Source organism: Saccoglossus kowalevskii, chromosome 10 (assembly GCF_978046115.1).
Source record: "Saccoglossus kowalevskii chromosome 10, keSacKowa6.1, whole genome shotgun sequence".
Lineage (NCBI taxonomy): Eukaryota > Metazoa > Hemichordata > Enteropneusta > Harrimaniidae > Saccoglossus > Saccoglossus kowalevskii.
In genome coordinates this window covers 18,963,885-18,987,308 of record NC_140650.1, presented here as the reverse complement: position 1 = coordinate 18,987,308, position 23,424 = coordinate 18,963,885, and the positions used below count along the sequence as shown (strand labels likewise).

Sequence of the window (23,424 nt, the reverse complement as noted above, 5' to 3'; positions counted from 1 at the left end):
GAAACAACAGTGATAGGGAACGCGCTAAGAATCCTTTGAGGCGCAAATAAAGTTTTACTATTCCGATGTATTGATGAAGACAAACAAGCTGCAAGATGAATATATGGGATAAATTTGTGACTGTGATATTTTATTTATTGAACTTCTATGGTACACTCGTTTAGTAAATCTGATATCACATTAGTATTATTGTATTTGCAATTATAATAATATGTCGGCTAGAATACGTATGTGATATAAGTGAAACGTCACTTTAAATTCTCCTAACCTCGACTCCTCCACGACTTCTATTGTCTAGTGACAATGGCAGTGGTTTGAGTGGACTTCTTGGTAATTAAGTTACCAGTACATCCCCCTAAAAGTAACAATATTTCTTAATCGCAATGGCCAAAGCCAAAAGCTTGCAGCAATTTTATGCTCGGGAAAAACAAATTGGAGTAAAGGATACTGGACTGGATCTGAACCTAGTCATTTTGAAATACCGCTGTTAGAGTTCATCTCTACTATACGTACGTCGTTTTGTTCAAGTTTGAGTGCCTAATAAAACAGGATATATTTATATCTAGGTAAGCAACTATACGTAGTCTACGCGTTGAATGCGATGCATTGACAATCGTGAAAGCTATTGTTAGTAGTGCAATGAACCCGGAAACACGAAGAAAAAAACGCAGTGACAATTTCCTATTTTAGTTTCAACATATTGAAACTGAGTTTCTCCATGACAACACAACGGAATGTTTAGCCTGTTTCGTTTCAACTGAGATTATACAATAATACGCAACTAATAATGTGGTCGTGACTAAAAACTTCGTCGTCTCAAAATGGCGGTATCAGAGTACAGTGCAGCTTATACAATTGTAAACATGTTTTGATATATTTGCAAAATTGTTGATTTCGTGTAACTCACCTTAAAGATCACAACTACGGTAATCACGTGGCTTTCCTGACAATATAAAATTCGTGTTGGTTGTTCAGTTGGGATAGACACTGTTTGCTGCGTGGTGCCTGCAGTATTGTGAAATTGATTGAACTTTAACCCCCGTCAACTGGTATATGCTAATCAAGGGTACTGTATTTTTTCATGGCACAGTTAATGTGTAAGTAACTACTATTGTATAATGCCGCTTATTATATTTCTGTAGACAACAATATTAGCGCTCAAAGATCGATGTTCTGCCAATTTACTGAAGCCAAAGCAGATACTCAGTAAAACCGCCAGATTAGGTTTTTTTAATCGATAGCTGCCAAGACGCCCTGACACCGTATTTCGCAATAAACAAGTCTGGCAGATGACATTACGAAAGTGAGCCCTCACACATCAAATTTCCGAGAAATGTAGAGAAAAAAGCTCATTGATAAACACGACCAACAGGCTTATTGGTGGTACTGTAGACTAATTAATTTTCACTTGGAATTTATTGAGAGTGAGAATAAAATCCATCAAATAACACCAATATTCCAACAGTTGCACTGGCTTCTAGTCACTTTCAGATCTCATACAACACAGTAATCCTGGTAGAAATCTTCGCTCTAGCAACAAGCAATTACTCAAAGTACCAAAAACCAGACTTAAATCATATGGTGACCGATCATTTTCTTCAACACATTCAAATCCAGATTGAAAACTCATCTGTTTTATCAAGCATTCCTATGAACTGTGAGCGTCATATGGCATCATTTGGCGGATAACAGGTGCCATATGAACTCTATATTATTATTATTACAAATGAAGAGATTGAAAGAAACTATCACTTTGTATAACCTACAGTACAGTACAGAATATGACATCAATCTACAAAAGCCAAGCATTTAGCAAAAACCTAAAACTCCGCCTACTCAGAACAACCACATTCTTTATTTCCACATATGCCAGTGAGTCCTGGTCCAACAAAACAAAAAGGAAGCATTCGAAATGTGGATGTACCAGTGTGTCGTGGATGGAGCACAATGATTGGATTCCACAACAACTTAAAACCACGCTAATGTTAGTGAAGCAGATAATGAACTTCGGCCACAGCGCAATTAGAAGACCCATAGGAACTTGAGAAGTAGATAATTAATGAATGCAGAGTATGAAAGCATAACAAGAAACTGTTGAAAATCGGGATCTAAGTACAACAGCTTACTCTTGATTGACCTGATCGAGAGAGAGTTTTTAATTAATATTTATGTTATCACGTATGCTCAAAATGTTCACCTTCAACATTGTTAAAAGGATGTTAGGACTCTTGAGGTGTTTCAACACACAGATCCGGTCGTCAGTTAGTCACCGGTGACAATCCAAACTCGTCAGGAATAGAGCCAACACACACACAAATGCTCATACTCGCATAACCGCGATGTAATTAATTATCATGCCCAGTGACCTTTATTGTTGCCGAACAAATGTATATTAATATATCATCATGGTAACCAATAATGTTTTATGTTGGAAATCGTTCGGAACTCTTAAATATGTTATATGTATGTTATATACTTGATGATGGAGTTCTATTTATTATACAACATAGATATACTATTCATTTGACGTGTTGTAATATTCCAACACCAAAACAATGGACAATCTTCTTGCAAGGTCTAGAGCAGCACAAGAATCAGTATTCGCCAAGATATTTGTTGATAACTAAGCATGGAGTAACTTGTAATCACCACACAACCTCTACTGAAGCGATTACTAGTGTTATTACTCCATAAATTGAAAACTCAAGAACCACAAGCCCGGTGGTAAAGTAATAAGAATTTTTTTAAAGGCCAGCATAACACAAAACTGTATAAGATAACCATCTCTTTATCTTTTTCGACAAAATGACTGATAAAAATGACCTCATCTAAACAACTGCATCAGACTTAGCACTGACAATTTCTGCTGTCGCGAGACTTTGATTGGTTATTTAATTGCCTGCTGCTCTATGGAGCTCATGATTTCAATTAACACATTTTTACTGACACTAGTGACGGGAAATAGTTATTGGAAGTCCAGGAATACCCAATGGGGAGTTTACCATCTATTAAAAATGGACAGTCTGATCCTGCCATACAGAACCATGTTGCACATTTGAGCGATGCGTCAAGTACTGAATGGAAGGGGGTGTCTTGAACCAATGTGTCAAGGGGCTAAGGCAAATGGAACACATAAAGAAAATAACTGCAGCACACTGACAATGTTCAGTCACAGTGTGACAATATGACAATGGTCAACAATGAAGGGCTACCAGGTTGGCAATAAACCAAAAAAAAATTTCTAGTTCCAACTGATGGTGAACCAACTGATCGTGTCATACATAGATCTACTTGCCAACTGCTACAACCACAAGTTCCCGTTTGACTAAGGACACACTTTGAAACTTATGTCATGCTAGCTGCAACACCACTCAAATTATAACAGAGGTGACCAATGTCATTATGATAGCACATTGGCCGAACAAGCTGTGTTTCCGATATTTTGCTCAGCCTTTTAACAACAGTTATTAACACCAGGCCCAATAGTACTTATACAGCCAAGAAGCCAGTTGCCAACAAATGGTTCAGCTACTTTACATTTCATAAACCGAATAAGTGTAAAACGAAGAAAATCAGGGGCCACAGCAGTTTTTTTTTCTTTTTATGCCTCGAGTTTCTGATACAGTTTCATAAATATTTACATTTATTTTTTTGTAGATCAACATCTATGGCAGTCAATGAGCCGACACAACTTTTTTTCAGAATTCATTTTGAATCATGTTAGAGGGTACACTGCTAAGCAGATTACCCAAGACTTTATTGAACATACGTTCGTCAAATAATTAGGTCGTTCAGGTTTCAAAAATTTAGCACAGGACCAACGCCCTATTGAAGGCAGCACGGACAGTGGTTTTCAAGAAAACATCGCCATGGTCTTTACCATTTGTGCTTGTATTAGACCTAGCCTTAGGGGGTCATTGCAATGATTTAACGACTCTAATAACCAGCCATAGATTGATTGAAGGTAGGTCAAATGAAAATGAGCATAATGCAATCGCCTTGGAGTTAGAACGATATGTGGTGAGCCCATGTTATGTAAATTTGGCAAAGACTGTACCAGAATGATAAGGAAAGCAGGAAAAACCCTCCTAGCAATCAGACACTATCTAGGTTGTCAGTGGAGGTAATTAGGTCTGCCATCAGTGATGACGAGGATTCCTGTCTAAAGGAATATATGCAAGAAGTCTAAATCCTTGGTCTTCCACACATAGTATCACTAGATCACGTTTTGGCTGCAGCGTGTACTCTGTCACACATAACGACCTGCAGACCCTTAACCCCATTAGTACACCAAATGGTTTTATTAAGGGAAGATTTAAAGACTTAATATTAGGTCAAATGAATTATAAACTTGCTGCTTGTTCAGCATGTAGTTATTCTTTATTCAGTAGCGCATGTTCTTTTCTTGGCTTCTTAAAGCCCAGAAGGGTGTTTCGAAACAGAGAAGTTCCATTCTTAAGTTTGCATTTTCTGATATTTCAACTAGAAGTCTTCGCATAGCTGTATAGCTGTATAAATATTCATTTCAATTTCAATAGTGGGGAAGTTTTCAGACAACAAAAGTTATCCTTCTATGCATTAAAGCTTTCTGTTTACACAAAAATTACAAATTATCTCTCTTATGTCCAAGTCGTATGTCTTATGTTTATGAAATTCTTCAATTACTTTCTATACTTATAATACAAATAAGACAATACAAACAAATTTGACCAAGGGAGTGGGCTAGAGATTTATTGGCGTCACTATTTCCTGCGCAAGTCCCAGGGAAAATCATAAGGGGAGAGTTATATTTTTTTAGTCCACTACTTGTAATTACAGACATTAACACTATAATAGTTTTCAAATATCAACAGCCTCACACACTAATACCAAATATTTTTCTAGCTCTGTAGGTACCTGTAGCATTAGGTCTGAACCCCTTTTATTTAACAAGTTGATGCATATGACGTGCTCACTGGAACACCTGATTTATCACTACTATGTTCAGTAATGTCTTGTTTATGTAGTTTGCATTGTCTTCATGAACTCGTGTCTTTCCTATATTATTTTCAATTATCATTGGTTTTCAGGCCCGTAGTTTTTTTTTTTGGGGGGGGGGGGTTCGGTCGAACCCCCTAAATTTTGGAAGTGAATAGATTTATGATCGTAGGTTAGAACATAATAAAACAAACAGTATTAATTAAAATAATTATCATTGTTTAAATCACTTGACTCCGTGAGGTAACTATCAGAGTAATGTAATGAGTAATGCATAGTAATGAGCATTTAGGTGGCAACGAGCTTTAAATGTCAATCGTGAAGTTATGCCGTCTCAGCTCAACAGCAGCCAACCAAAACAGGTTGTTATAAATAGGCAAGCTTTTATTCGGTTTTTCCGCGATGGTGTAATAAAGATCGCCTTCAAGCACCTGATGTTAAATATTAAAACAACATTGAAACAATAATGTAATGGTAGACACTCTCTGAATGATGTGGTGGTCCTGAATAGGGCAGTTTTTCTTGTGTTAATGTTCGCTCAGTTAGTAAAGTGTGGGGATCGAACGGGATTGACACGACAACACGACACTGTACTTTCCTAGTTTGGTTCATTAGTTTTGTATTCTTCAAGTTAATGATGGCATATATACTGTTTTGTTCCAAGTGTATCAGCCAAATGTAGTCAACTTATTGTATTAGTATGTGTAGCCTCTGTTATTGGACAATAGTGTACAGCTACGGGTTGGACATATTATTAAAAAAATGCCGAAGATTTATCATCACGAGTTGTATAGGTCGAAGAGCTTCTTGCAGCCAACAATTTACCCCACAGTGCTGCTTCAGCACTGAAACTATGCGATGAATCATAAATTGCAAACATATTTTTTTTACACGTTTTTTGAATGTCTCAGAAAATTTACTATATTTTTAGTGGGTTCATAAAAGGAGTTGTAGTCATTGAAGTCTATTGAGACCGCTGCTAAACTGCCAATGTATGCATATTATTTTACCGCCCTCTAAAAACAGATTTACAGTGAACCAAATATATTTACATACTGTAAGAAACTTGGTAGTATGCCATTGGCTAGTGCATTTAATTGTTTGATGCAATCATTGTGCCAACTATTTCTTATGGTAGCGATATGGGGGTACGTAAAATTCGGAAATCGAGAGCGTACAGATAACATTTTGCAGATATCTACCCGGTACTCAGCATTAATAGTTGTACAAACAATGTAGCGATGTTAGACGAATGTGGAGGCTGCCATTGTGCTGTGGTTATTTCAAGCGTTGTATCTCATATTGATTAAAACTACTGAAACCCCAAAACATGTTATATCATGCTTAAACGATTAGACAAGACCGGCATACTTGCTTGGGAAACCCACATAAAAATCTCCTGTTCAAATATGGTTTCGGCATTGTCTGGTTTGAAAAACAAGTTGGAGATACTGCAAATTTTTTAGGGATATTTACTCAAAGAATAAAAAAAATAGTGGCATGCCTGAATTTTACAATCATCCAGGCTGTGTACTTTTGGAAAAATCAAAGTAGCACCTGGGAGATTTATTGGAAAGCAATTATAGACTAAAATATATACTGACGAGTTTTCGCTGTTTTGGCCATAAACATAATGTTGAATTAGGCAGACACACAAAATTACAGTTAGATCAATATTTTTTTAGATTTTGCAGTGATACGTTCGAAACGTAGCATGGTAGAAAACGAAATTCACTTTGTTTTTATTTGTCCATTTTATAATGATCTAAGGGCTGATCTTTTGTCAATAACCCTATATACAATTATGCAAATACTGACAGTCTGAGCTTACTTCGTCGCTACACAAACTGCCACACCATATATCAACTAGCTCTGTATCTTTTAAAAGTTTTCAAGCGACGAGATGAATATGAATTCAGCTTAACTTAGTACCATATGGTGTGGATTTGTTTGTCTGTAGGTGGGGAATGGCTCAGTACCCCTTCTCTAAAATGGTAAAATAGTTCAAAGACGTTATGTGAAATATCTTACCAACGTAACCCAAAGTAAACCAATTGAATTTAAAACCGATAATATAAAAATGTCTGTAACATAGCTCAAAAACACTTTTTGAATATTATAAAATTCACACATTTCACATCAAATATATAATTTTGTTTTCGAACCCCCTATTCAAAAGTGCTGGCTACGGGCCTGGTAATGTATGTATTTTTTTTCATTATACCAATAATTATTACTGTAAAACCATATCAACTTCTTCTCATTGACTCAGACAATGTACTTTGTTGTATAGGACATAATATTTATTACACACTAATTGAATCTAACATTCCCATTAATCAATGTATCTTGTTGTAAAGTAGAGAAAATATAATATTCAGCATCTCAGTTCTGGTAGTACAGATATTTATATTATAACAGTGGAGAAAATAGTAACAAATCATTCTCTGAGTGCCATCGTCCAATACCCCGACCACAATGTAGTGATAAATTTAATACATTTTGAATGACAGAGCTGTTCAGCCAATGGCGTGTACTGAATAGAATACAAATAAAGAAAGAGTTCAGCCAAAGGGCTGCTTGTTTTTAGAAATATAATATTGTAATGAATATCTTTATGCAAACTAAAAAAAAAAATATTATTTTATTTTTGTTGTAAATCAACCTACGAGACCACCTGTATGACCTTGATAAAGATACTAGTATTATTAAAATGACTTTGTGATGTATTTGACAAACATGGCGTTTCTCGTACCTTTTCATAACATAAAGCAAAATTGTGTTTATCGGGGGTCAAAATTATTGAAATATGTCTTATATTGACCATATATATGAACGCGTTTCATAAAATTTTGTGAGTGGTACTTGAAATGTTAAAAATCTGCTAATTAATATGCACATTTGGGTAATTAATATGTACGGATTTCAACCAAAAACTAATCATGTCTGCGCATTATCCTAGAGCATTGTATTGAAATCTGTTGAACAGTAGATGAGAAACAAGTGAAAATGCCTAAAATTAGCTAACTGACATGCAAATCAGGTAATTAATATGCATGGGAATTCAATCAAAAACAAATCAGGTTTGTGTATTATCTCAGAGCATCTATGTTTCGTTGGATTCTGTTTTATGGTACATGAGAAACCATTGAATCCATTTTGCTATTTTTATTATATTTGACAATGTTGTATCTTGACTGACGAAGATGACCTATTGGCAGCTTTTTTTTATACAATGTGGTATCTTGACTGACAAGTTCTGACGAAGATGACCTACTGACGTGTTATATTGGATTGTTGGATAATGGCATTGATTTGAGTTACGTCGCCTGATGAATGTTCATGTTATTTTATAGCTCTTGAGCCATTGATAATCACTGAACGACATTGCTTATCGAATGCTGGTTGGCATTAATGTAAACACATGCCGTAATATAGTGGGACGGCCTAAAGAGCGTGGCTGAGTTTGACTTTGGTGTTCAAGGGATAAATGAACTCAATTAACTATCCAACGGTCGACGTAAGTATGTTGGTATTGTGGTTTAAAATAAATAATTCTGTGTGAAAATAAAGTTCTGTAATAAAATCTATATATTTGGCCATAAAGCGTCATTTTCGTCAGAACTAAACATGTGTCTAGGGGGCGGTCACACAACAGCGAATGTCTCCAGATACAATGGTTGTGCTTGTTCATTTTAGTAGACGGCTTTATAGATCATAAAGTTCTATTTACGATCTTGAGCAATGTTCTTTTTTTTTAGTTCAATAGAATGCCTAAAAAGCACAGTACGCACAATGTATTAAAACAAATCAGAACACTAGAATGTACACACGCGCTGTTCAGACAACAGTGACGTTTCAGGACAGTGGGTTTTTATTAAGAGACATTTTACAGATCTGACTGAGTAAACAAAAACAGATAAAGTCATATTTCTTCCACATAGTTTGCTGGGAAACTGCCAACTGAATTGTCAGGACCAACACCTAGCCACCAATCAGAATCATTTCATCAGCTGTAAAAAAGTTATAAATTATAAATTACTTCCATGTACCACTCATTACACATAAACGCCAGGGTTTAAACTCATCTACGAACCAAAATACAACTTTCCTATCGTCAGCACTAGCAGTATCACTCAAAACGTTTGTCGTTCATCAGTTAGAATATATTAGATAGCTGATTGTGATTCATGTACGGCTAAAACTATGTCAACGTTGTTCGACAACTTATATGACAAAATCACTGTGTCAATAGTGGGCCCGTCTTAAAGAATATGTGTATTGTACCAGTGTGCACAATTATTTAACGTTTGCGATGTTTGCAACGAAAACTATTTCAAATTGTTTTGAAGTTAACGCCACAGGTGGTTGTATCCAAGAGATCTCTACTCTTTGTACATTGTATATTGACACGAGCGGTTATTCGAGAACCTAATGTTTGTGAACTAAACTCTTTGTCAATTCTTTGTTGGAGACAACCGTAGATTTTACTATGAGTGTCACAGCATGTAGAGCGGTTCTAATTTTTAATATTCTAATCGAATCAAAAGCAGAACTTCAATCGTCATCTTTATGCATTTCGCTGGAGTTATTGATAGAACATTTCCTGAATGAAATAGAAATACATATGTTTGTTTGTCGTGGATTATAATTTGTATCTCAAGCGATTTTTTTATCTGAACATTCAGTTCGTTTCCAAAACCAGTTTCCAGTTCACTAAAAGGACGATACTGTTGTAATATTAATGAAACGCATCTACAATACACTGTACGTGATGAGACTTGTCAACGAAAATATGCTCATGATGTGAAGTGGCGTTTTTACATTTTGATATCCCATGTACACTTGGTCATATGTATCTTACCTCTTAAACACCATCCGGGGTGTCAGTGTGGATGCCTATGTTGTCTCTGGCATCGTACCATTTGGCATGGTTCCAGTGAGAATGTGAGATTTTCTTTTTTTACTCCCACTCCGTTTACATGTAACTTCCCCGATAGTTAGCAGTGGTGAACTTGTTTTCTGGAAATTCAAATTAATGGCACTTTCAATTTCATCCTGTATTAATGGTGCGATAGCTCCCAACTCCTTCATCTCATTTTCTAAACTCTTTCTTACTGATAAAATATCAGCAGGGTTACCATGTTGAAGGAAGATTTTAGCATAAGACTGCATACTTTCTGCACGTCCCAAGTTCAACTCAATGTGTTCCATCTGCGCCTGTAATTCTTTGTATTGCGTGTTGAATACTTCAGTCACCGTGGCAAGAAAACTCTGTTCTTCTTTTTTCAAACCTTCTATAATCTCAGCTACGTGTTGTTTTATTTGTTTTTCCACCGATATATGTTCATGTTTGAACTGATTTATTGCTAGATCCTGTTTCTCCTTATCGGATTTCAGTGACGTCACTGGTTTGTCCAGTTCATCTATCAGATGGTGTAAATTTGGAGTATATTTATTCAGAGCATCTTCGAAGGCTATGACTTGATGATCGGATCCGTTATGGTCGGTCAAAAAACACTGCGTGCATGCTGTGACTTGACACACATCACAGAATAACTCCAGTTGTTTGTCAGGGTGATTTGTACAGAATCGTGGTTGGATGAGTTGGCGCTGACCGGATTTCTCAAATTCTTGGTACTCTTCCACTGTCATCAATTTGTGGTTTTTCGTAGCTCGCATACGACTATGCGGTACACTACAATCTTGACAAAAGAACTCGACACAGTCCTTGCACCAGAACAAGGCTGTTGAGTCACACATGTCACACTTCGACACATCTTGGCCAATCTTGACTTTAGAGAACATTTCCAGCATTTCATTTATAAAAACATTGTTGTTTAATGCTCTAATACCACCTGGAGGAATGACATGCAGCTTGCGACATGTTGGACAAGTCAACTGACCACCGTTCTTCTCAACCCACGTCTTCAGACAAACCTCACAGAATGTATGAACACATGGCAGTATCTTTGGTGCTGTGAATCTTTCCCGACATACAGGACAGCAGAGTATTTTCTTGTCAATATCATCCACAAGCTGAGAAGTATTTTCAACATTCCTGGCCATCTTAAACCAGTGATAATCTAAAAAAAGTTCAATTATATGAGCGATTATGATAGTAAATTAACAAACTATTTGCACAAACGAAATATTTTGCGCCAAATAAAAATGAATACTTATTGTATAACATTATTGTATTGAATTCTTCAAAAATTATTTTCTTTGAGGATTTAATTAACTCGCAAATTACACTCCCCACTCATTTTCACACAGTGTTTTGCATAATTGTATTCACACATTTACTACAGTTTTTAGTGTTGTCTCGTGACACTCGCATCATTTATACAATGAGGACGCTGTCATAATCTTCTATCACGCAAATCATGAGAATAATGATTGAGGTCGCAATTTTTGTTCCTGTGTTGTCACTGTTTGAACCATGTTGTACTCTCAACGTTATATTGTTCAGCCTTGATTATTATTCTGTCTGGGAATTTACTATAGTATGATTTTGTTAGCATTAGCATTATAAATTCAAAAAATGGTCTGTCATCATACATCGTCTGCATCTCAATTGTATGTCGCCGATTGAGTACATTTGCTGACAATTGTCAGTACTTTTTGCAAAATCGAATATTGCTGATAAACAAGAACCAGAGATTGTAACTAACTACTGATGAAAAACCTGTCAAAAAGAATCGATGGATTTCTGGATCAGTTTGCTGAGCATTCACACAATAGAGAAGAAGAAGCCTCATCAGTTCGTCAAATGGACTTCAGAGACTGCCTGGAAGCTGCCTGACTATCCGTTTGGCAGCTACACCATATATTCATATACACACAACACTACAAAGTGAAAGAGCATTGGAAGGTGGCGAATGAAAACGGGATGTGTTATTAATGTCTAAAAGTAGAACACCATAGGAGTACTTATTCTGACACCACTAAATGTGAAATTGATGGCCAAAGACTTACACAAAGCGGGATCAGTGAGAGGAGTTGACTACAAGACAAGTTACAATGCATTGGGAAAGGTCATTCAGTGAAAGGTGGCCATTCATTTAGTTCTTGTATTTGTTATTTGGAAAGATAGTCACAAGAAATGAATGTTTTTCTGGCTCATACTTAACCTTTATCTGAACAGATTTAATGAACACCTCACACTTATATATTATGGGAAATGTTAGAAGGAATGGAGATATTTATGAGGTTGTCAGGGCAACAAACAATAAATAGACTGGAATGAGAGGAATGCCCGGGTGAGCCAGTAGGCAGGAGAAGTTGCCTTATCATTGAAAGACAACAGACCAGACTTCCCTAATTATTGTAGAGCAGCTGCGAATAATATGGTCAGTATTGAGTAAACTTTAACAAGGAAACCTCCATTAGATACAAATATATAAACGTTTTAAAAGGTTGAAGAAAATAATGAAACCAATAAACCAGCCTATATTTGCCACACTTTCCACTGGGGCAGACAAAGCCACCACAAGCGTCTGAATTATCTATGATTTAGCTGCTAAGTACAATGAAGTGTATCTCAAATAATTTTACCGAGAAACGCTACAATTAGATGTGGTAGGCGTCTTAGTATGTTTTTTGCAAGATTTATTGCCCAACGATTGATGTTCATTTCGTAGAATCCTGTGCAAAGACCTTGATTCACAGTGCTACTCTATATCTAACCTAGAATGTGTTTCATATAAATGCTGGGAATAATCATAAGGAGTTACCATTGGCAGTGAAAGTTTGCACTCAGAATATGTACATGGATTACATTATGCTCCCCCAAAGCAGTGAAAATGAGGCCATTGAAGCCTTTAAATCACAATCTGAATTTCGGACATATACAAACAACGTATGATGTAAAACTACACACTTATAAGCCTAGTAACCATTGTCTGATACGGGCGTGCACAATTGTTCTCGAGAACAATTCTGTCTACCAGCAGAACAAATCACGTAAAAGAAAGTTCAACCACTTGACACATCGCTTTCACTTTCAGTAAGGGCTGAACCAACAGCAATCTAAACAGGGGACTCTTTTAAATGACTAAATCACATCCAAAATGAACGGAAATTTTGACAAAGTTAAATCTATAACAAACTGTGTATTCAAATTTAGGAGGTTACCAAGGTTATTGACAATCGTAAACGCTACAAGTCATGTATGTCCATGGGTCAATGACCTAGAAATATGGATAGAAACTTAACAAGTGGAAAATGTTGCATTTAACGTTCAATATTTTGAAAAGTGAATGCGTGCATAACAACTCAGTGATTTGTAAAATGTTTATGGATATTTCAATAAAAGATATTAGTATAATGCTATTCGATGGTCACGATAACATACTATAACGTCATCACAAAACGGGGTTATAGAGAAGGGTAACACACACCTCAACTCAAACGAGAAAACATTTCTTTTTGTTTGTATAAAATCGTTGATTTGCCGTTTCCTACCTTAAAGTTTACAACTACTTTAATCGTGTAGTAGACCCTGGTTGTCCTCAAAACGTAAGCTTCGTTGTGGTCGATCTCTTTGCTGTGCAACTACGATTGGCAATCGGGTTTGTAAATAAGTACACTAAACTTTAACCTCGTTGACTGGTGAAAGTGAAAGTGGAATGTAGTAATAATTTAACACTTATGATGACAGAGTAGCTGCCTTGTGACGTAGTTGTTGATTATTAACATGAACTGAAATACAAACAAAACGTAGAACATGAAATAAGGTGAATGTTCACTCAACATAAAAGGTTTATCTGGATACAATTACAGGTGAAATTTATCTTCACACATAATTTCATATTTGTCGGTTACGCCAGATTCTCCAATTCAGAATTGAAAAAATAGCAAGTTTATGTTCAAGCTGGTTTGTTGTTGTTGTTACCGTTTTGAAACAAAAAAAGTGATGAGTTAGCTTTATATTTTCATTCACTGCTCACATTTTAAAATGTTATTAAAATGTATTAAATGTGGCCTATAATCCATTTGTTCGTAAAAATTCCGTAATGTAAAAGTATTTCCATTTTTGATAGCAGAACTAAGAACTGTGTGTTACATACTGTTTTTGTTGAAGAGACAAATCACGTCAATTGTTAATAATTTGTTAATCGATCTATTTTATTTCTAAGTCAGATGGCCATAGCGTGTCATTGTTTACAAACAATCGTTTACTCATGAGCCTTTGCGTTTTTAGTGTGTGTTGTCATCATCGCTTGGGACTCAATTCCCGCGCGTGCGCAGGTGACGACCCTCCCGCTTTAAATCACAATCTGAATTTTGGACATACACAAACAACGTATGGTGTATAACTACACACTTATAAGCCTAGTAACCATTACCTGATACGGGCGTGCACAATTGTTCTCGAGAACAATTCTGTCTACCAGCAGAACAAATCACGTAAAAGAAAGTTCAACCAATTGACATATCGCTTTCACTTTCAATAAGGGCTGAACTAACAGCAATCTAAACAGGAGGGCCTCTTTTAAATGACTGAATCACATTGAAATTGTGCAGAATTTTGACAAGTTTAAATCTATAACACACTATTTATTCAAATTTAGGAGGTCCCCAAAGTTATTGACAATTGTAAAGCTATAAATGACCTGGAAATATGTATAGAAACTTAACAAGTGGAAAATGTTGCATTTCACGTTCAACATTTTGAAAACTGAATGCGTGCATAACAAATTTGTAAAATGTTTAAGGATATTTAAATAAAGGATATTAAGTAAAATGTTATTCAATGGTCACGATTACTTACTATAACGTCATCGGAAAACAGGGTTATTGGGAACAGTAAAACACACCTCAACTAAAAAGAGAAAACATTTCGTAATGTTTGTATAAAATCGTTGATTTGCCGTTTCCTACCTTAAAGTTCACAACTACTTTAATCATGTAGTAGACCCTGGTTGTCCTCAAAACGTAAGCTTCGTTATGGTCGATCTGTTTGCTGTGCAACTACGATTGGCAATCGGGTTTGTAAATAAGTACACTAAACTTTAACCTCGTTGACTGGTGAAAGTGAAAGTGGAATGTAGTAAATAATTTAACACTTATGATGACAGAGTAGCTGCCTTGTGACGTAGTTGTTGATTATTAACATGAACTGAAATACAAACAAAACGTAGAACATGAAATAAGGTGAATGTTCACTCAACATAAAAGGTTTATCTGGATACAATTACAGGTGAAATTTATCTTCACACATAATTTCATATTTGTCGGTTACGCCAGATTCTCCAATTCAGAATTGAAAAAATAACAAGTTTATGTTCAAGCTGGTTTGTTGTTGTTACCGTTTTGAAACAAGAAAGAGTGACGAGTTAGCTTTATATTTTCATTCACTGTGCACATTTTAAAATGTTATTAAAATGTATTAAATGTGGCCTATAATCGAACAAACGTTCGTAAAAATTCCGTAATGTAAAAGTATTTCCATTTTTGATAGCAGAACTAAGAACTGTGTGTTACATACTGTTTTTGTTGAAGAGACAAATCACATCAATTGTTAATAATTAGTTAATATATCTATTTTATTTCTAAGCCGAATATATTTTATTATTGTCAACACGAATAGTTGTTAGTAATATGGACGTTGACATAGCAATGAGTTAGCTTTATATTTAAATAGTGGTGGTCGTCGCGTCACGTATGCGCGAGATATGGAACTCATATGAACAAAGATGGCGACATTGTCTGTTTCGCAGACCAACGAGTACAAACTGAGACGTTACTAAGCTTTAATTATGTAATTTCCTTGGTGATTGGATGATATCGAAGGAGTCACCGGGGGTAATTATTGCATGTTGCGCCCAGATCAAAACTCGTGCTCGTGAATTCCATTAGAAGAGCGCAATGGATTGTGGGAAAATCAATGTTTAGCAACAAAAATGTCGGCGCGACGACCACCGCCTTTTAATGTTAACCTAAATGGTCCCGAGTACATAATAACGTCATCACAAAATGACTTGCCCGAAATGTATGCTATTAAAGTGCGGTGGTCGTCGTGGGATCCATTGAAGGTCAGTAATAGCAGTTTAGTCGAAGCATACATACAAGGCGGAATTTGACACGTCGGAAAAACAAACAAGCTTCTCTCTGATTGGCCTGTCTGAAGAGTAGCCAACCGGGTAGAATGTTGTAAGTGACTTCCCATTGATTCCAGTGCCGAGATAAATTATCATACACAGTACAACAGCATATGGGTAAACGTATGGTTGGTGTCAGTGCAATTAAAAATGTAGGCGTTGCTGAAATCGTTGAAGTTAAAGTGGAATTGTCGGAAATCTCGGGAACATGGATACATCAGAACGAGGTCATGGGAAAACCCCGGAAATATGGAACATTGAAACTCTGAATTGTGAAATCTGTAAAATGGTCATGTTTGAATATATATGCTTTGGTAAATATGTGATTTTGGATTAATGTATTACCGCCGATGCTTTTCTGAGTTATATACTTCTACTGTCCCGCGGAGCTGAATACTATAAGCTGAATAATAGCGCCCTCTGTATTCAGAAATGCGTTCAATGTTAATCTAAGACAACGGTAATAAATATAAAGGCCAGTGGTCGTCACGCAACGCATGCGACATTTGTGTTGATAACATTGATTTTCCCACAATCCAGTGCGCTCTTTTAATGGAGTTTTTACCTGGGCGCAAAGTGCACTAATTACTGTCGGCGATTTCTTCGATACCATCCTATCACCGAAACAAATACATATTTAAAGCTTGGTAAAGACTCAGTTTGTGTTCGTTCGTTTGTGCAACAGTCAAATTCGCCATCTTTGTTCAGATGAGACTCATATCATGCGCATGCGTGGTGTGACGACCATCGTCCTTTTATTTACCCCAGACCATTCGTCCCGGTGTTATCGCTATCGCCACACGAGACTCCAGCTTGTCTCCTATACAATTTGACTGCGCACATCCAGAAAGTAGATGTAGCTGTGATTGGTGGAATACTAATGAGTTGAGTGTCAATCAAACGCCCACGCTATCTTTAGTAAACAAAGTCACGTGACACGCGCCATTTTAGATTTGATTAGTTCATCGGATCGGAGTGTCGGTGCTCGCCATCCATAAATCAAATCAAAATGATTTCTAATTGGAAATGGCATATTTTCATCAAACTCCTTTTCAACATCATGGTTGTTAATGTCCGTCACGTCGCTAAGTACATATGAACTGCGGTCATCATTGCAAATTGAATGTGAGAAAGTTATGGAACGTCGTTTTGAACTTGAACGTGGTCGGGCAGGTTATCCCTCCTGCTTTTCCTGGCTTGAATAAATTCACACACGACTTTAACTGTCCACAAACTCGAAGACTACACGAACACAGTCTACAATAGTCGTCCGCAACAATATGTATGTATTTCTTCGGTGTACTGATGCACGAATGCACCGTGACACGGTGTTTCTCGGGTGTCGCCATCGCTGAGAATGCCGCCGGCGCAATTTTTCACCCAACTCGCGATTCTGTTTTGCAACATTTTATCAATATTCCCTTTGACAAAATCGCCGACAAAAGCACCGCTTTGCTGATCTTTTGTTCTATAATTCTTAATGCAAACACCGACCCTAGTAGTAATTAGTAACGTCGCCTAGTACATATGAACGGTCGTCATTGCAAATCGAACATCCTTTTGAAATTTGGACGTCGGGCAGGCGATTTCAAGGCACCGCACTTAAATATTAGCAACATATTTTTCTGAGCGGTTGTTTATTCTCTTTCAAACGAGACATAAATGTGACGACATAGTCGATCCCTTATCCACCGCTAAGAATGCCGCAATGTTTCGTTCGTTTTGCAACATGCCACAAATCGTCGAAAAAAACACCACTTCGACGGAAGCTTGCGTAATAAGGGGGTTAAAACAAGAAAACAAATGCCATGTTTAATACATATCGACCTATTTTACTTGCGAAAGATAACGGAACATGAACTCGTTTCGTGCGACTTCGGAACCGAAGCAACACACCAACAACGTTGAATTTACCCGCTATCTTCCAAATATGGTATATTAATTTATTCAGTTGTTTATTTAGAGTGACGTCCGCGGTCGAATGCGATTGGCTATTGATGTCAGTGCAAAGGTCATATGAATATTAAAATTAAGTGGGCGGAAGGAAAATTGTATAGGAGACAAGCTGGAGTCTCGTGTGGCGATAGCGATAACACCGGGACGAATGGTCTGGGGTACCTTTTATTACTACCAATACAAAGATGTGTTGTGTGGGTATTACATAGACTATTCCGATTAAAAATTTGCATATACGTTATAAGGTGGGTGGAGCAGACAAGCCATGGATCATAACAATAAACCTGACATCGCTAAATAAAATGGCATATGCGATTCGGATATGAGAAAGTGGTCTGAGGATAAACTTAGATCCCGAAAACTTTATGCAAGAAAGTGTTAATGGTTTCCGGGGTCTCAGTTGATATGTTAATTAGCATGTCTTCTGATTGGTTGAAACATATTAGACTTGTCAATCATTACAAGCCCGAGTCTGGCCGGTAATGTGAGGGCGCTTACACTGATGGAAAGTCTGTTGGGATTTCGCGGTCACATGACTTTCGCGTTAACCCCTCGTTTACGCAATTTATATTTATTTTTCAAGAATTTTTCATATGAATCGCAGCAGACTGCAAGCAAATCTAGGTATTACAGTAAATATTTTCTGAATATCGCAACATTGAATATCATGATTATCAATGTCTTGAATGCCAATTCTAGTATTGAAGTTTGCGAGGTGTTTTACTCAATCCGACAGCAATCTTGCTATTTCGCTTTTTTGCTGTACTGAATTTTGTGTCTCCATTCATAGATCATAAAGCCTGTATATCATAAAATCATCATCTTCACAACATTTAGTTTTGCTCTCAATTTCCTAACGTTCGAGGGTTTTGATGTTTCCAAGGTTTTCATGTTTCCGGAAATACCACTGTATCACAATGTTATCACCATAGATTTTCACCTATCACCCTGTTCATGTTTTTGTTTTGTTTTTATCATAAAATTTGCGTGAAACAATTAACATAATAATAGATAATCCTTCAAAGGCTTGAAAAAAAACGATGATGTGTAAATAAAATTATCATTTGTCTTATACTATTTTGATGCCGTCAAAATAGCAGCCTAATGATCACATGGCGCTGTACTTTTGTTTTTATTCAATATAGCGAAGAGGATTGTGGGTAAAGCGACGTGGCATTGAAGTGCGCATGCGTTGTTTGCGGTCGCGGCCATTTTCTAGAAGGCATCAGTGTGTCAAATAGTAGTCCAATATGAATCGCCTAATTCACTATCTTTGCTTGCTCTGTTTTCTTTCGTTTAGCCAAGCCCTATATTTCCACATAGGTGAAACAGAAAGAAAATGTTTTATAGAAGAAATACCTGACGAAACTATGGTTATCGGTAAGTTACATTCAACCATTCCAATATTTGTATGATCAGGAAGCGATCGTTCCGACGGTGCTCTGCCTTTGAATCGAATATGCGGTAGTTTGGGTCGGGAGTTGGGGCATGTGTTGTAAAAGCGTTACCATCTTATTCGTATTTTTAAAGACTAATTTCTAAAAGTATCCAGTCGCATAAAATATAAACACCGTGTAGTTGCCATTGATATTCGGCCTACGATTTAACGGGTATACATCAGGGATGTTGAGTCTCCCATCTGTTTCGTCTAGTCGTTGTTTTCTGATACCACGGTCTGTTTCGTCTAGTCGTTGTTTTCTGATACCACGGCACATCGAACATTATTCTTCAAGATGTGTTATTTTGATGCTGGGATATTATTCCTTGGATCATGCATGCGTGCAGAAATCAATTTCATTGTTACATTTGGAATATTGTATTACTAGTAGGATGAATTCCAAATAGTTGATTATTATCATGATAAACATCTATATTATTATTACAGTATCCAGAATTAGATATTTGGTATTTAATAATTTCCAAATTTTGCACCATCCAGTTATTTTCTTGTCTCATTTTTTGAGATTGAAATATGTAATTAAAATTTGGGAAATTACCATATGCTAGCAGTGCCAGCTCCACTGATAAGACATTCTTTTATTTTACAATATGGCTTTTGCTTTATTCTGAATATACCCACAACTTGGTTGAATAAGTATATATGATACTGTTACTTGATATTGAGTTTATGTGTTGGGTTTGAATTTCATGGAGGTGTCGTACATGTAGGCAATTGCTCAAGATGTTCGCTTCGGTGCTCTTTGATTTTGAAAAAAAACAAAAACAGTTTTGCCTCTGCTATACTGTACGTCAAGGCAATTTCATCAAATTCTGCTTTGAAAATTGGTGCCTTCCCAACTCATCAGTTCAAGCCATTAGCTGTGTAGTAAATCCATATTGATTGCACTACGTGTATAATGGTCATTTGGGAATTTTGGAAAAGTGTTCACCACAAACCTGGATTGATCAGCCTGACCTGACCTGCTTATGCTCCAGTCAATATATGGGAGACTGGATGGATTTTACTCTCCAATTTAAGCACAAGGGGTAGTGGGCACTGCAGAGTTTAGTGTCATTGTATACACATTTTTCTCTACTGAAATCAATCCACCAGTCGAATACAAGTTTGCTTATTTTTCGTGAAGATTTTCTTGATATTCTTACCCAAGTTATTGAGCGTTTGCTAAATATGACAATACTAAGTTTTAGTATGAAAGGATGGCTGATACATTACATATAACATTAGTACCTGAAAGCTAACATTATTCTGTCTTAGCATAATTTGTTAGATTAGCAAAAATACAAGGTTCCAAAATTAGCTATTTAGAATGCAATTATATGCTTTGTACATGAAAATCAAACTGGTTTTTAAGTACAATTTCCATAAATAATATTTGATTATTTCACTAACAGCTGAATGTGCTAAATTAAAAAACAGAAAACAGTGAATTTACACAATTTATCTATTGTTTACTTCTCATAGTGAACATCCATGTGACGTAAAATCCACTATAATTTCTAGGTTGTTTTTTTTTATATAAAAAGCATGCTTGCTTCCATAATACTGTATGCATGTATAATATTCATTGAATTACTTTTTTTCTACCTTGACACTGCTGTTACATAGTTCTAATGAATATCTGTATGATCTATTAATTTCTCCATTGTTTAATTTCAAAATAATTAGCACAGAATTGTTAATGACATAATTAAATAAATATGGCTCAAACCCCATATTCCAAAATTGCACATATTGTAATTTTCGCTGTGTAAAATGTCATGTACATGTACACAGGTAATAAGGCAGGAAGAATTATGTGATTCCTAACTATAAAGTTTCAAACAGTTTTGTTTCTACATATGTATCACTGTTCATTTTAAATTACTTATCTAAATAATGTGTACCCTTCCTCCATTCCCCCATACCCAGGTTCAATAGGTAATTTTCCGTCCAATTGTGAGGAAGACGCATGCTGAACATCTGCCTCACATTTTGAACTTGCATTTCTTTATTTTGAAGCTCACATCGAAAGGCCGATCTTTTACAGGGGAATATTGTGTTTGAATACCCTTGCTTCATCAAAATTGACCATCATCAAATGTTTACAGCACATTCTTAAACATGGAAATATCCCCCAAAATATATTCGCGTTTGTTGAATCCCACGGGATGTTTGTCGCCACTATGACGCTACGACCTTTGTTTGTCCAGTTTTACATTCAATTTCACGCATAGCGCAGATTCTCGCAGTGAACGGAAAATGGTCTCTTGTTTTGGGTTCCTGTTCCTTGTTTTCGAACCTGAACTATAATGATTGCCTATCCTAATGATGTTTTATTTCTGGAGAAACATCTGTTCTTGCATTCTTACCCCGCTGTTGGAAGTTCTCTATCATTGATTAGATAGTACTGGTCACCAGCACTGCATCATATTGAATAGAGCCCACTATACGTTTCTTTCATGTTGCATCACAAGGCCTCCAGTGCAAGATGTTCCACACATATAATACCGGTACCTATGGAGAATTGTGAGCGTGGCCTCCACAATTGCCACTATATAGACAACGTAGATTAAAGACCTCTATTGTATGGTGAATTTCAGTGAACAAGAATTTATGTGGGTTAATAATTATAATTTACCTTTTTTTTTTTTTTACATTTTTCAGGTAACTACAAGACACAGTTATTTGACAAAAATGTTAACGATTATTTGCCATCAAGTCCCGGTGTTGGAATGCACGTTGAGGTCAAGGACCCTGATGGCAAACTTTTATTATCGAAAGTTTATAGTTCAGAAGGTAGATTTACTTTCACGTCGCATACACCTGGTGAACACGTCATCTGCCTTTATTCAAATTCTACAAAATGGTCAATGTTTGCAGGTGGGAAACTGGTAAGTTGTAGTGTGGGATGAGTGGAAGATAACAAGTCACATAAGTTAACAGTGCAATTTCTTTACTTAGTCAGGAAAGAGATGTTCAATTTCTTTCCAGTTGCTCGAACTTGAATTCCACTCTAATGGAACCCTGTATTTCTGCCTAGGTATTTGAAATGAAGTTTTTTGACTGACAACAGTATGGCAGTTACCTTCACTAGTAACATGTGTGGTGACTTTTGGCTTCAAAGCAGTCCGTACACATTTAAACACTGCTGCAGAAATAGATGATTTGGTCCTCATTTGAGTGACCGGATACATAATGTGTGATCAAAACTAATCTACATCAATGCTTATTTATTTTGGAAAAAGTTGATGTCATTGAGTGAATTTGAGGTTGCACAGTGATCAAGATATCATGCAAGGCCTATGATTTTCTTAATTTCTGGGGACATGTTGACAAAACCTAAAATGCTCTCTAGCCATATGTATGTTGTCAAAAAATCATCCAAAAATGATCCAAAATCACCCAAGATTTCAAGAAGACGTAAATAAAACTGAATTTATTATTCATAACATTTGCCGAATTGGGAAAACTACTATACATATTTTTCAACTTGGCTGGCACAAGCAAAATGTTCAATAGGAAGAAAACAAATTTAACCTGTTTTTTTTAATCTTTCGTGTCATAACAAAAACAGAAAAATAATGTCTTAATTTGTTATAAATATTTTTGTTTTAATTATGCTTCTTACTCTGTCTTGTCAAAGGAGCAGTAAAAAACTTTATTCTCCCAATCTTGATCCCTGGCTTGCAATGAATCGCACTATACCACAGTACACCATTGAAATGCTCTTTGATAGAACATCATATATTAAAAATATTTTGTTTTCCTTTCAGCGAGTACATTTAGATATTCAAGTTGGTGAACACGCTAACGATTACCAAACCATAGCAGAGAAAGATAAATTAACAGAATTACAGCTGAGAGTACGACAGTTGTTGGATCAAGTAGAGCAGATCACAAAAGAACAGAATTATCAAAGAGTAAGTAAACAATACGTTGGTTACA

General features: G+C 36.2%; 2 protein-coding genes across 4 annotated transcripts in view; one reads left to right on the top strand and one right to left on the bottom strand.

The window, feature by feature from the left end:
* LOC100370764 (transmembrane emp24 domain-containing protein 4-like) overlaps positions 1–23,424 on the top strand; it is a 28,652-nt gene that overhangs the window by 653 nt on the left and 4,575 nt on the right. The window contains exons 1-4 of one of the 3 annotated variants that reach the window (XM_078010184.2): positions 1,039–1,097; positions 19,339–19,418; positions 22,144–22,370; positions 23,253–23,399. In XM_078010184.2, coding sequence (XP_077866310.1) covers positions 1,054–1,097; positions 19,339–19,418; positions 22,144–22,370; positions 23,253–23,399 — 498 coding nt within the window. In that variant the 5' untranslated portion in view covers positions 1,039–1,053. Of the gene's footprint in view, positions 1–1,038; positions 1,098–19,189; positions 19,419–22,143; positions 22,371–23,252; positions 23,400–23,424 lie in introns of those variants that run through there. The other 2 variants (XM_078010185.2, XM_002735773.4) reach the window with 2 other exon arrangements.
* On the bottom strand, positions 7,259–14,961 carry LOC102803928 (E3 ubiquitin-protein ligase TRIM56-like). Its single transcript, XM_006817843.3, has 4 exons — positions 14,863–14,961; positions 13,444–13,680; positions 9,842–11,063; positions 7,259–8,990 (listed from the first exon to the last, which is right to left on the bottom strand). The coding sequence occupies exon 3, from the start codon at positions 11,044–11,046 to the stop codon at positions 9,877–9,879; it is 1,170 nt and encodes a 389-aa protein (XP_006817906.1). The 5' UTR covers positions 11,047–11,063; positions 13,444–13,680; positions 14,863–14,961; the 3' UTR covers positions 7,259–8,990; positions 9,842–9,876.